This window comes from Perognathus longimembris, chromosome 9 (assembly GCF_023159225.1).
Source record: "Perognathus longimembris pacificus isolate PPM17 chromosome 9, ASM2315922v1, whole genome shotgun sequence".
Taxonomy (NCBI): domain Eukaryota; kingdom Metazoa; phylum Chordata; class Mammalia; order Rodentia; family Heteromyidae; genus Perognathus; species Perognathus longimembris.
In genome coordinates, this window is record NC_063169.1 from 17384458 (window position 1) to 17396981 (window position 12524).

At 39.8% G+C, this 12524-nt stretch overlaps 1 protein-coding gene across 6 annotated transcripts in view; it reads left to right on the forward strand.

Moving 5' to 3' along the window:
• The window catches only part of Sim1 (SIM bHLH transcription factor 1), a 79929-nt gene extending 74523 nt beyond the window's left edge, over positions 1–5406 (forward strand). For all 6 annotated transcript variants that reach the window (XM_048353770.1, XM_048353769.1, XM_048353771.1 and 3 more), the window contains 2 exons: positions 1233–1638; positions 4154–5406. In XM_048353770.1, the coding sequence (XP_048209727.1) occupies positions 1233–1638; positions 4154–4884 (1137 nt within the window). In that variant the 3' untranslated portion in view covers positions 4885–5406. The remainder of the gene's footprint in view (positions 1–1232; positions 1639–4153) is intronic.
• The last annotated feature ends 7118 nt before the right edge of the window (positions 5407–12524 follow it).

Sequence of the window (12524 nt, forward strand, 5' to 3'; positions counted from 1 at the left end):
CTCTGAGGCAGGTTTCTCTGATGGAGGTTGCATGTGTAGCACTCTAATCCCTATTCAGGATGGCCAGGGGACGCCATCCTTGCTTGCTTCGATGAAAGCAAAAGGGTTCTTTTGTGGAGAGGCTGCTGTTTTATTTTTCTAATTAAAATTTATGGGCTCACGTCTGTAATCCTAGCTACCCAGGAGGCTGAGATCTGAGAATCACAGTTCAAAGCCAGCTAGTCCTTGAGAGTCCAATTAACTACAGAGAGAGAGAGAGAGAAAGAGAGAGAGAGAGAGAGAAAGAGAGAGAGAGAGAACTGGAAATGGTGCTGTGGCTCTAAGTAGTAGAGAATTAGCCTTGAGCACAAAGGCTCAAAGACAGTGCCCAGGCCCAGAATTCAAGCTCCAACATCTGCAGCCCCTGACCTCCCCCCCACAAAAAGAAAAAAAAGTGGAAAAAGCAAAGAGAAATATAATATAAGGCTTTTTTTTTGAAAAAAATTAAAATTAGACCATTTGGGTAATGATGAAGACATTGGGTTGAATGGTGGTTCCTTTTCAGACTCACACTGGGGCCTGGGGCAAATCACTTTCCTTCTCTGAGCTGTAGCTCTTCTGTGCACACAGAATGGAAAGCAAAGTTGTCAGTCATATATATGCTCCTAGAGGAACTTTCTGGGATAATTCACTGGGAATGTTTCATCCGGTGACTGCAAGTTCAATGTTTGCTATTATTATTATTAATTATTATTATTGATTTTAACAAGTTCTAGGGCTTGAACTCAGGGCCTCACACTCTCTCTTGGCATTTTTGCTCAAGACTTGGGCTCTGTCCCCTGAGTCACAGCCCTACTTCCAGCTTCCGTGCTGGTTACTTGGAGATAAGAATCTTCCACCCTTGATTCTCAGATCACAGCCTCTTGAGTAGCTAGGATTACAGGGGTGAGCCACCAAAGCTTGACTGATGATGATGATGATGATGATGATGATGATGATGATGATGATGATGATGATTAATCTCTTCCTTTTGGCCGCTGCTAGATGTCTCTGGAGACATCATCTGATTTATTAAGCGATTACAAGTTGGTGGTGCTGGTGGAATGACTCTTATTTTGGCAGCCTCAAGCTAATATGACTCTAGGGGTGCGTGCTGGGGGGGGGGAGGAGGGGGTGTCACACTCCAGGCGGTTTGTGTTTGGCTCATTTATTTATTTTGGCCATGGCCTTCTCTCTCCCCCTCCCGGTTTCAGTACTCTGGTTTTCACACGGAACGATCAGAGTCAGATCATGACAGCCAGTGGGGCGGGAGCCCCCTGACCGACACGGCGTCCCCGCAGCTGCTGGACCCTTCGGAGCGCGCGGGCTCGCAGCAGCACGACGCGTCGTGCGCCTACAGACAGTTCTCGGAGCGCGGCTCGCTCTGCTATGGCTTCGCGCTGGACCACTCCAGGCTGGTGGAGGATCGGCACTTCCACACCCAGGCCTGCGAGGGGGGCCGCTGCGAGGCCGGCAGGTACTTCCTGGGGGCGCCGCAGGCCGGGAGGGAGCCCTGGTGGGGCTCCCGGGCAGCCTTGCCCCTGACCAAGGCCTCCCCGGAAAGCCGAGAAGCCTATGAGAACAGCATGCCTCACATCGCCACGGTGCACCGGATCCAAGGTGAGAGCGCAGCGGGACTGGCTGTTCAGGGGCCGGTGGGAGGACTACAGAGAGGTCTGGAATGATCCACTCAAATGGGACTCTTATATGACAAGTGAGAGAAAGAAGATTCTCACTGAGATCATGAAAATGTGCCGGGCACTGGTGGCTCAGGCCTGCAATCCTTGTTGCTCAGTAGGCTAAGATCTGAGGATCGGAGGAAAGTCTGCGAGAGTCTTAATCTCCAAATTAACCACCAAAAAGCTAGACGTGGACGTGTGACTCGAGTGGTAAAGTGCTAGCCTTGAGCGAAAGAGCTCAGGCACAGCATCCAGCCCGGCACTGAGTTCAAGTCCCAGTCTCAGCACAAAACCAGAATCATGAAAAGTAGAAATCAAAGTGAATTTTTTTCCTGTTGAACTTGCAGTCTATATGTGTGTATGTGTGTATGTATGCACGAGGGTGTGTGTGTGTGTGTGTGTGTATTTATTTCTCTGTGAATGGTGAGCTCATTGGGTGATAGCAGGGTTTGTAGCAGAGAGGGCACTATTGATAGACTGGCAAGGCCAATCACTTATACCAGAGATCTTCAGCTTCTCTGGCCATGGAGTACCCAGATCCATTAACTGCCCTTCCCGCTGTCCCTCCTCCTGATGACAACCACAGTGGTCCATAGTGAGGATGGAGGACATTTAGAAACCACAGAGATTTTCACCTTGGGATTATTATACAGCCTTTGCAACACATGGAAATGGGCCCTGGAGTTAACGCTTTGATCATTGGTAATGCTTTTCTTTGTTCATTTCAAAGTAAACTGGAAAACCCATCCTGACCATTTGAAGCTTGGGTCCAGGCAGTTCTTTGAAAGCCTCACTGTTTCATTAAAAGTCAGTGTTACTCGCATTGATCTGAAGGCCTGTGATCTACTCTTGTCTTTAGGATGAGAAATGAGCTAGACCGTGCTAGCTCCATTGGTAAAGTCTCCTGTCAGATGCCACCCAGACCTTGATGGCCTTCTAGGAATAATTTTAATTTGTTTCCATTCTTGCCTTTTTATTCTTCAGCTTTTATTTTGAGTAAACAGGCTGTTCTATACCAAGGAACATGTTGGTAGTCCAGTAATGGAAACCCAGAGCAAAAGGGCAAATGCTTGCCAAAGGAAAAGGGATGGGGAAAATCCTGGCTTAACCTACATGGTCTGTAAGAAAATACGAGAAGTGAGCAGCGATTGTGTGAGCACGTGCAACTCTGCTGCATTAGGAAGTTTTCAGCTTTTGTATGTCCCTGCCTAATTTTTTTTCTTGCTTTTTGCACTGATGTCAGACTGCATTGAGACTAATTTTGTTCATGGAATATATTTTGGATGCACTGTGTATCAATCTTATCCATATTAGATGACTCTTCCTGGTTCAAAACAAGTTATTCAAATTGTTAGTATTTACTTACTCTTTGTGTGTGTGTATGTGTGCGGGTCCTAGGGCTCGAACTCAAGGCTCTGGCACTGCTCCTAAGCTTTTTTACGCAAGAGTAGTACTATACTATTTGAGCTACAGATCCACTTGGGGTTTTTTGGTAAATAATTGGAGATATGAGTCTCACAGATGTTCTTTCCCCAGATGTCTTTGAACCACAATCTTAGATCTCAGCCTCCTGAGTAATTGAGATTATAATTACTAGGATTATAATATAGGAGCCACTGGCACCCAGCTAGATTTTATTTATTCTTCATATTGCTTCAGAAGCCATCTGAGATATTTGCATTTCTATAAAATGACCTCAGAAGCTGGGATGCCTGTACTGCCCTTTAATAAAGTAGTGTTTATATTTTGATTGGGACAAGATATATCTACATCTATATCAATCCACCATTACACATCTACAAATGTACTATATATATACACATATATATAAACCTTTGATTTGCTAAGAGTTAAGAGTAGGGCTTTGATATATCTCTAATTTAGATTCATTGAACAATATTAACATTTTCAGTGATTTATGTAGAATAGAAAAAATGGTTTAGTCTGTGCTTATTGTCTTTTTCAAACTTAACTGAAAGCATTTTCCAGGCATTGTTCTAACCAACACGGCTCTCAAAAATGCCATAACCTATTTCTATGTGCTTATTTTTTTCCTTCCTTCCTTCCTTCCTTCCTTCCTTCCTTCCTTCCTTCCTTCCTTCCTTCCTCTCTCTCTCTCTTTCTTTTTCTTTTTACAACTGGAAAGGTCCAATAAAATGCAGAGATAGAGAAGTAGAAACGTTCCTAATTTGCTATTTGGCATTTACAACCCACAATAAGGCTTAATGTCTAAAAATGTTTTATAAATCGTATCTGTACTTAATATCCACCGATTTTATATGAAATCAACACAAGTTCCGGCACAATAAAGCAACTAATTTTGGCATGTAGGCTTGTGTGTAACTTAAGTTTTATGTTAAAATAAAGATGTATGATATACTTGAATAGGAAAAGAAATACGTGTGTCGGAGTGTGAATTTTGAAACGCCTCACTCTTTACGTTCCCTGCTTTCCAGGACGAGGTCACTGGGACGAAGATAGCGTGGTCAGTTCCCCAGACCCGGGGTCAGCCAGTGAATCTGGTGAGCGGTACCGCACGGAGCAGTATCAAAGCAGCCCGCAGGAACCCAGCAAAATTGAAACTCTGATCAGAGCTACCCAGCAAATGATTAAAGAAGAAGAGAACAGACTGCAGCTCCGGAAAGTTCCCCCAGACCAACTGGCTTCCATAAACGGAACTGGGAAAAAACACTCTCTCTGTTTTGCAAACTACCCACAGGCCTCAGCAACAGGTGAAGTCTGCCACAGCGCCACCCTGGCCAACACGTCGCCGTGTGACCACATCCAGCAGAGAGAAGGAAAGATGCTAAGTCCCCACGAAAATGACTACGACAACAGTCCCACCGCACTGTCTCGAATCAGTAGTCCCAATTCCGATCGCATTTCAAAATCCAGTTTGATCCTGGCTAAAGACTATCTGCATGCAGATATGTCTCCTCACCAGACAGCAGGAGACCATTCTTCTGTCTCCCCAAACTGCTTTGGCTCCCACCGGCAGTATTTTGATAAGCATGCTTACACATTAACTGGATATGCCCTCGAGCACTTATATGACAGTGAAACCCTCAGAAACTATTCACTGGGCTGTAATGGCTCCCACTTCGATGTAACTTCCCATCTAAGGATGCAGCCAGACCCAGCTCAAGGACACAAAGGAACATCTGTTATAATCACCAATGGAAGCTGATGTTTTTCTAAAATGTTTTGTTCTTCAAGGGTCTCTGAAACATATTTATAGTCTAATGCCCCGTTACCAGCACTTACTATACCACAGATTGTCAAGAGAGGAGCAATTAAGTTCCTGGGTATATGGCCTGTGTTCCCATGAAATCAAAGAAGAAAACATAGCACTAACATTCAGGGTTATACACAGATAATGGCGATGAAGTGACTATATAAATAGCCCCTTCAATTATATGGGAACAAGAATCGATACGAATTTGAGTTGAAAAATACTGTAAATCAAGGAAGCATATATGTCACATGAAAGGGCTGAATGGCAATGTTGTATTGTAATGATCCCATTAAATTCCTGCACACAGATCACTCACTCTTCACAAATGCTATGTGCACTTTACATGCAGAAGTAGAGAATATATACCAGAAACATACCTAACCATGCAGAAATAAGGAAGAGATACAATAAACACACCAAACCAGGGCACCTTTCCCTAACTCTACTATATTGAAGCTTCTTAAACAAAATAACCAAGGGAGAAAGAGATGCATCTCATAAATGGATTTCTTCTTTGTGGTTTCAGACCAGTCATCTCATTTCGTTCAGGCATAAATTAGAGAAATGGTTCTGGCTGTGGTACAAAAATGTGTTTTCACCTGGAATCCATTATAAGCAATCAGGAAGTGGGGTATTTTCACCTTACTTTTGAGGTACACAAGGACCAGGATTGCACTGTCACAGCAGTAAGGGGTTTTCTCAGTAGCAGCATCAAAAGTGTGGTGTGCTCAGCTGAAAGTAGTTTAATGAAGAAGGAAAGGCCAGGGACGGAGAAGGCTGAAATGATATCTCAAAACAATTGAAGGCCCAGAATTAAGTAAACAACATGTTTGGGGCTTGCTTATAAAAATCAACCAAGTAGAAAATTCAAACCAAATTCCCCAAGAAATAAAAAAGGCTGCTAAAGTGTAGAAATAACGAAGGCAAACCTGTGAAGTGTGTGACATGACAGCTGGGTAAGTGTTTGAAAACATTTCAAAGCACAGATGTGCCGTGGTGTCAGCATGTGGAAAGCCTCAGGAGAGAGGCTAAGATAAAAGCATGGGCAGATAGACAAGTGGCTGAGGGGGTGAGTGGAGTACTCTTATGGAAGGAACAAGCAGGGGTTCTTTTCTTTATTCTTTGCAAACAATGAAAACAACAAATTTGCTTTTGGTATGTGCACTGTATAGCACAAAGACCAATGACCTACATGCCAAGATCTCTGGGTTCTGGTTCTGACTCTGCCTGTGAATTAATCTTCTGATTTCAGCTGTGTCACGCTGCGTGTCTAGACCACAGTTCTCTGTGCTGAAAGGCGGATCCAGTGGTCTATGGCTCTGGGTTTATTGGTGCAGCAGAATCCAAGTTGGGGACTACTTACCTCTGCATTGAGTTGTTCTGGTTTTGCTGCATACATGTAAAGATCTACATGGTTTGTAGCTTAAGCAGGCACGTGGGCTCTTTTAGGAAGGTACAGTAACAGTTAAACTTCTCTTAGAATCAGGCAAAATGTAGATGGAAGAAATTCAGGGGAAGGAAGAATAGAATGCATTTAATGCACTGTTCTCTAATCGGCAAAGAGACAGCTCATCAGAGACGCTTCATAGAAAATATTTTGTAGGAGTCTCATGTCTGAAACTTTTGCCATATTCAAAGAAGGGAATGTACTAGAAGAACTTGACTTACAGTTTTGAAAACATGACATTGGACACTCAGGGATTAATACTATATTTTCTTCATTTAATACAGTTATTTGGAACTCTAAGTTGTTGACAATCTGTATGATAATAATTTGAGAGTTGAATGCTGGGTACTTGTACACAAGAAAAGATGCTACATAGAATGAATTATTTCTTAGTGTAACAGCAACATTTGTCAATATAAATGCTAAAAGAAATAAGAAAAGTAGTAGTCATATCTACTTTAAAAATGTTTCAATACAATAAAATTAATTTTGAGTTAATTTTTAAACAAAAACTAGTAAGTACTTTTGAGGCAACCATTTGTAAGAAACCTCTGAAACATTTAAAACAGACTGATCTATTTGCAATGTGAAGTTAGGTTTTAGGAATGCTAAAGGTTTTGCAGAATTCTATAAACAGATAAATGTTTCAAATACAGGAGGATCTGACAAAGGAAAGGAAATTTGTGTGGATGGGTTCTATTTATAGGAAAATTTCCACCAAATGTGTCGGGGAAAGACTCAGTAAAAAAAATGGAAACAGGAAGCAAAGTAAAGGAACTGTGAGTAAAGAAAAAACTGTCACTAAAGGAATTCCAGTGGACTTTTATATATAGAATAATTAATAGAAGGAATAAAGTATGGATTCTACAGATAGAGGCTCATCAGGAGAAATAATGTTTCTTAGGAGGTATGGCAATTTTCTTTTTTTTTTTTTTTTTTTTTTGAGCTGGTCCTGGGGCTTGAATTACAGGGCCTGAGTGCTCTACCCTGAGCTTTTTTGTTCAAAGATAGTGCTCCTACCACTTGAGCCACAGCTCCATTTCTAGCTTTTTGGTGACTAACTGGAGATAAGAGTCTTACAAGCTTTCTTGCCCTGTCTGACTTTGAACTGTGATAGTAAGATCTCAGCCTCCTAAGAAGCTAGGATTACAGGAATGAGCCACCAGTGCTCAGCTAAAGACCACTGGGGTGTGTGTGTGTGTGTGTGTGTGTGTGTGTGTGTGTGTGTGTGTGTGTGTGTGTGTCAGTCTCTGGGCACTGTTCCTGAGCTTCTTTTGCTGAAGGCTAGTACCATTTGAACCACAGCACTACTTCTGGCTTTTCTGTTTATGTGGTACTGAGGAATCGAACTCAGGGCTTCATGCATACTAGGCAAGCACTCTACCACTAAGCCACATTCTCAGCCCATGACCACTATTTTTAAAGGGAGGCAAAATTAACTAAATTACATCTTGGCTAAGGAATTTGATTGAATTACTTTTAAGTACAGAACCATTTGTTTAATTTGCTGAAGGTCAATTTTTTAGCAGCAATTTCATGACATTACATGTAATACCTTCTAGGCTCATGGTATTATATAGCTTAACCTTTTTTTTTTTGCAAAATGACATACATGATCGAAAATAAACTGACATTTTTACAACAAGGTAACTTCTTCCTATTCATGTAGATGTGTAAAAAATGTGTTTGTAATCTGCATTATTTTATTCTGTGCAGGAATATATTCCTCATAAGGAAATATTATTTGTGTCTTTTACAAATATGGGATGTAAATAAACATGCTCCCAATAACTTAATTGGTGAAAATCAAACTAAATTTTGTTTTTTATTTAATCCATCACTCCCCTAACTTTACTCAAGCTCTGAAAACTATGGAACTTGATTGAGAGCAAAGGATGCTGTTTAAAAACTCACCTTGGGGTTTCATGGAAACATATTATATCCCATTATACTGATACTGTGTAAAAATCCATTAAGTATTACAAAACTCATGCTTTCTAGTAAGAATGTCCTTACTGCTCATTTTCCTTGCTTGAGCCAATTTAAAATTTTGGATGACCAAAGAAATAAATGATTATCTCTCTTATCTTCCTTGGTAAGACACTGTTAAAATTATTATGGGTGTGCTATTTTTCAGTGGATAATAGTATGGTCACAGCCATCGAGGTCAGACATAGATGTCTTTCTGCTCTAGCAATCCTTTGAGATGAGTACAACACGCCAGCTTTCTACACTGTAATTTCTTGGTATAAGCTAATATGACAGTGCTGATATGACACTCACATCGAGACAGGATGCAATAAATGATTTGCCTTCAGTGTTTATACAGAAAAACCACTTATTATTTCCTGATTATATTTTATAGGGCCAGAATATTTCCACCGAGGACTGTTCTTAATTCTATCTACACCCTGCCGTCACATGCTGCCTCTGGGCAGAGAATCCCACTTAAAATGTACTTTAATGGCATCTTCCAGAGAGGGATAATATGTTCCACTTTTCTTTCTGTTTTCAGTTGGAGAATGTGAATCAATGCTAATACAAGATCATTTGGAAAACATGCATACCTATCTTAAAATAGCATGACAGATGCTTCCCACCCTCAAGACCTTGACCAAACAAATTTGATAGAAGAATACAGCTACAGAGACACTTTGAATATGGATTTGCTATTTTGCAGTCCATCCACCCTCTCTTTTTCAAGAGCAGGGCATTACCAAGATACTAGGTGTAATTTATTAGTAGGAGTAGTTGGGAGTAACTAAGTAAATGCAGAAATTTGGAAAATTGAATAATTGGCAATTTGGGAGTCAATCACCTTGCTCATTGGGATAGATGCTTTCATACAGTCCTCTGATTTACAAAGTTTGAATGGCCAGAGTAGTTACCCTCCTTGACTCAAATCATAGTATAGACATACATTTTGCTTTCTGAATGACTGGATAAAGAACCTAAATCTCGTGATCCTCCAATTCAGTGATTTAACTCGTAAGTGTCAAGTTTGTGTGAATAGGCATTTAAATCTAAGCAACATCTATTGGCTAGTTCATTCTTTGAAACATACAGTGAATAAAACATCATTCTAAATCTTAAAACAAATGATAGAACAGCTATGGGCATATACAAATGGTATCGTACATAGAGGATGCTCTTGGGGGAAATTTTTGTGTAGTGCTCATTTCTTGTGCACAAGGGTTGTACGGGTAGTGTTTAAGTAAAAAGATGAGATTGTACTCATTTCCAAATATAGATGTTTGTTCAGAGTTCCTTCTCTAAGACTGCGGAAGACACACACACACACACACACACACACACACACACACACACAGAGTATGATTTTTGTATCATCTTGGGGATTTATAGAATGTGCTCTATCCAATTTTATATATACATATATATTATAGTTCACACAAGAAATCCTAATTGACAATTTTAAACCAGACCTTTGTAGTTTTATTTATTGCAATTTTGCTGCATGGGGCTTTGCATTGCTTCACAAACCTGGATGGGAGGAGTTGGTTCTGGGACACATTTAATAACTGTTAAATTTATACCCAACAAACCTGATGTGTTTACATTTTGAAAGAATTGAAATTGGTGTGGAAAAAAATTTAGAAGTACTGTAATGTTGTTTTTTTTCCAGTTTTGTTTCTCCAAAGGGAAATATTTAAAAAAATGAAACATATGAGTAGGCACTTCAAAAAGGAAAAGATAAAATATTTTGTTTGTTTTTTGACTGCCATGCTATAAAAGGGATTATATTTGTGAGAAAAGATACTGATTGCCAATATTCCGATAACCACCTTGCAATGTATAGTTTTTAGTGATATTGTAGTATACGGTTGTAATTTGAACTTTTACTTTGGAATGTAAAGTAGAAAATATTAGTTATGTCAATGATATCTTGCAAAGTGTTCCCCTTTATAATTATTTATATTGTAAATAGCTTTCTGAAGTAAATTTGAAGTAAATGTGCATAAAATGTATTTATTATGTGAGGATTTTTGGTTTAAAATATAGTTACCAATATGCAGCTTGAGTCTGAATTGTTCATTGGAAGGAAAATGTCTATAACAACAACAGCAACAAAAAAAGAACAAAACTCAACACAAAAACAGCCTTGTACTATAAAGAAACAGAGACCTTTGAACTGTAGAGTATACTGGAATGGGTAACCTCCCCCATGCACATACAAGCACAAACATGAACACACATAATACAAACGAGAATTAAGAATAGAAGTGTACACATAAGCATAGTAACCACTAAGTAACAGGTCTGTTTCATATTAGACACTGGAGGGTGGTTTCTTACTGTTTCACCAGCATATCTTAAGCACAGCTTCTTTCTCCACTTTGCTAAATAAAAATTTGAAGGTACAGAGTACATTTTTAATGCCTAAGGGAAAAATAAGCTTACAATATTGAGATGATTTACTTTGTTGTCATTCATGAGCATCAAAAGCACATTAAAAAAAGAAGATTCTGAATAATTTTTGTTTTGGAATTTAAAGTATTTTTAGAATTCAAAGTTAGGAATTAAAGTCAAACAAAAATATATTTCTAGGAATTTTTTTCTTGAGAATTTTTATAGTGCCTCTCATGCTTTCTTTTCTTTGTTCCTCCTTCAGGAATTTATGATTTGCCTTTAATGTGTTCCAGAAATTGTCATTGGCTAATTCAACAAACCTACACAATATCATTCATATTTTTCAGTTTTTTCTTAAAGCCTAACAAAATATTCAAATATAATTATCATTATTATCACAACAGTTATCAAATACCTCCCAACATTTCCTTCCTTCCTTCCTTCCTTCCTTCCTTCCTTCCTTCCTTCTTCCTCCTCCTCCTCCTCCTCCTCCTCCTCCTCCTCCTCCTCCTCCTCCTCCTCCTCCTCCTCCTCCTCCTCCTCCTCCTCCTCTCTCCCCCGCCCTTTTTCTATTTTTTTGTGGTTGAGTGGCTTGAACCCAATGCCTGGGCACTGTTCTTGAGTTCTTTTGCTCAAGGTTAGTATTCTACCACTTTGAGCCACAGCTCCACTTCAGATTTTTGAGTGGTTAATTAGAGATAAGAGTCTCACAGGGACTTTTCTGCCCAGGCTGGCAACGAACCATGATCCTCAGTTCTCATTCTCTTGAGTAGTAGGATTACAGGCATGAACCACCAGCACCCAGCCAACACACACACACACACACACACACACACACACACACACACACACAATTTTCTTGTCGGGGGGACGTACAGAGCGATTACAGTTACATACATAAGGTAGTGAGTCCTTACAAGACAATATGTTGTAAACTAACAGTACAACTTGGGGGGGGGGGTGGGATTGGAGAGAAGGGAAGGTGGGAGAAAAATGAGGGAGGAGGTAACAAGTTTGACAAGAAATGTACCAGCATTATTCTTTAAAATGCTCACTTTAGTGTTTTTCTCTGGAAACACATTTTTTCATCTATTTTATTTTTTTCCAAGAAAACTGAACTTCAATTTAATCCACAATATTTATTATAATGTGTGGTCATCAGTCTTGTGACACTGTAACAAATACCTGAGAAAATGAATTTGCAAAGAGGAAAGACTTACTTTGGCAGGGAGCTGGGGGTAGAGCAAAGCAGATGGGAAATGAAAATGAGGAAGAGACAGTGAACCAATGAGGAGAGGACCGTCCACTAGGCTCCACCTCTTCAAGCTTCCACCACCTCCCTTAGTATCAGGCTGAGACTAAGCTTTTCATACATGGGCCTTAACAATGGTCTACTACCTGTCCCAGATGGGTGAGGGACCATTTTTTTCTTATTTCAGAGTGTTAGAAAAAGGCACATAGAATGGGTCTTTCCTTTTCCTTATGTGTTTTGATGGTATAAATTCTTTAGATAATCATAAAGCACAACATATTGAACCACAGTGCATCCAGTACTGAACCAAGCTCACATTGACAGAGAAGTCTAAGTAGGGAGATTTGTCTCAGAGAGAGAATTATGATTGTGTCCATTTCTTTACTGAGTGAACTGAGACCTAGAATGGCTCAGTTATCTAGTCTTAAAAACTGCTTATGTAGTGAACTTGAAATTTGACCTCAGATAAGTTTACTGTAAAACTTTGTCTTACTTTATTCTGATTTTCCTATATAATAATATAAT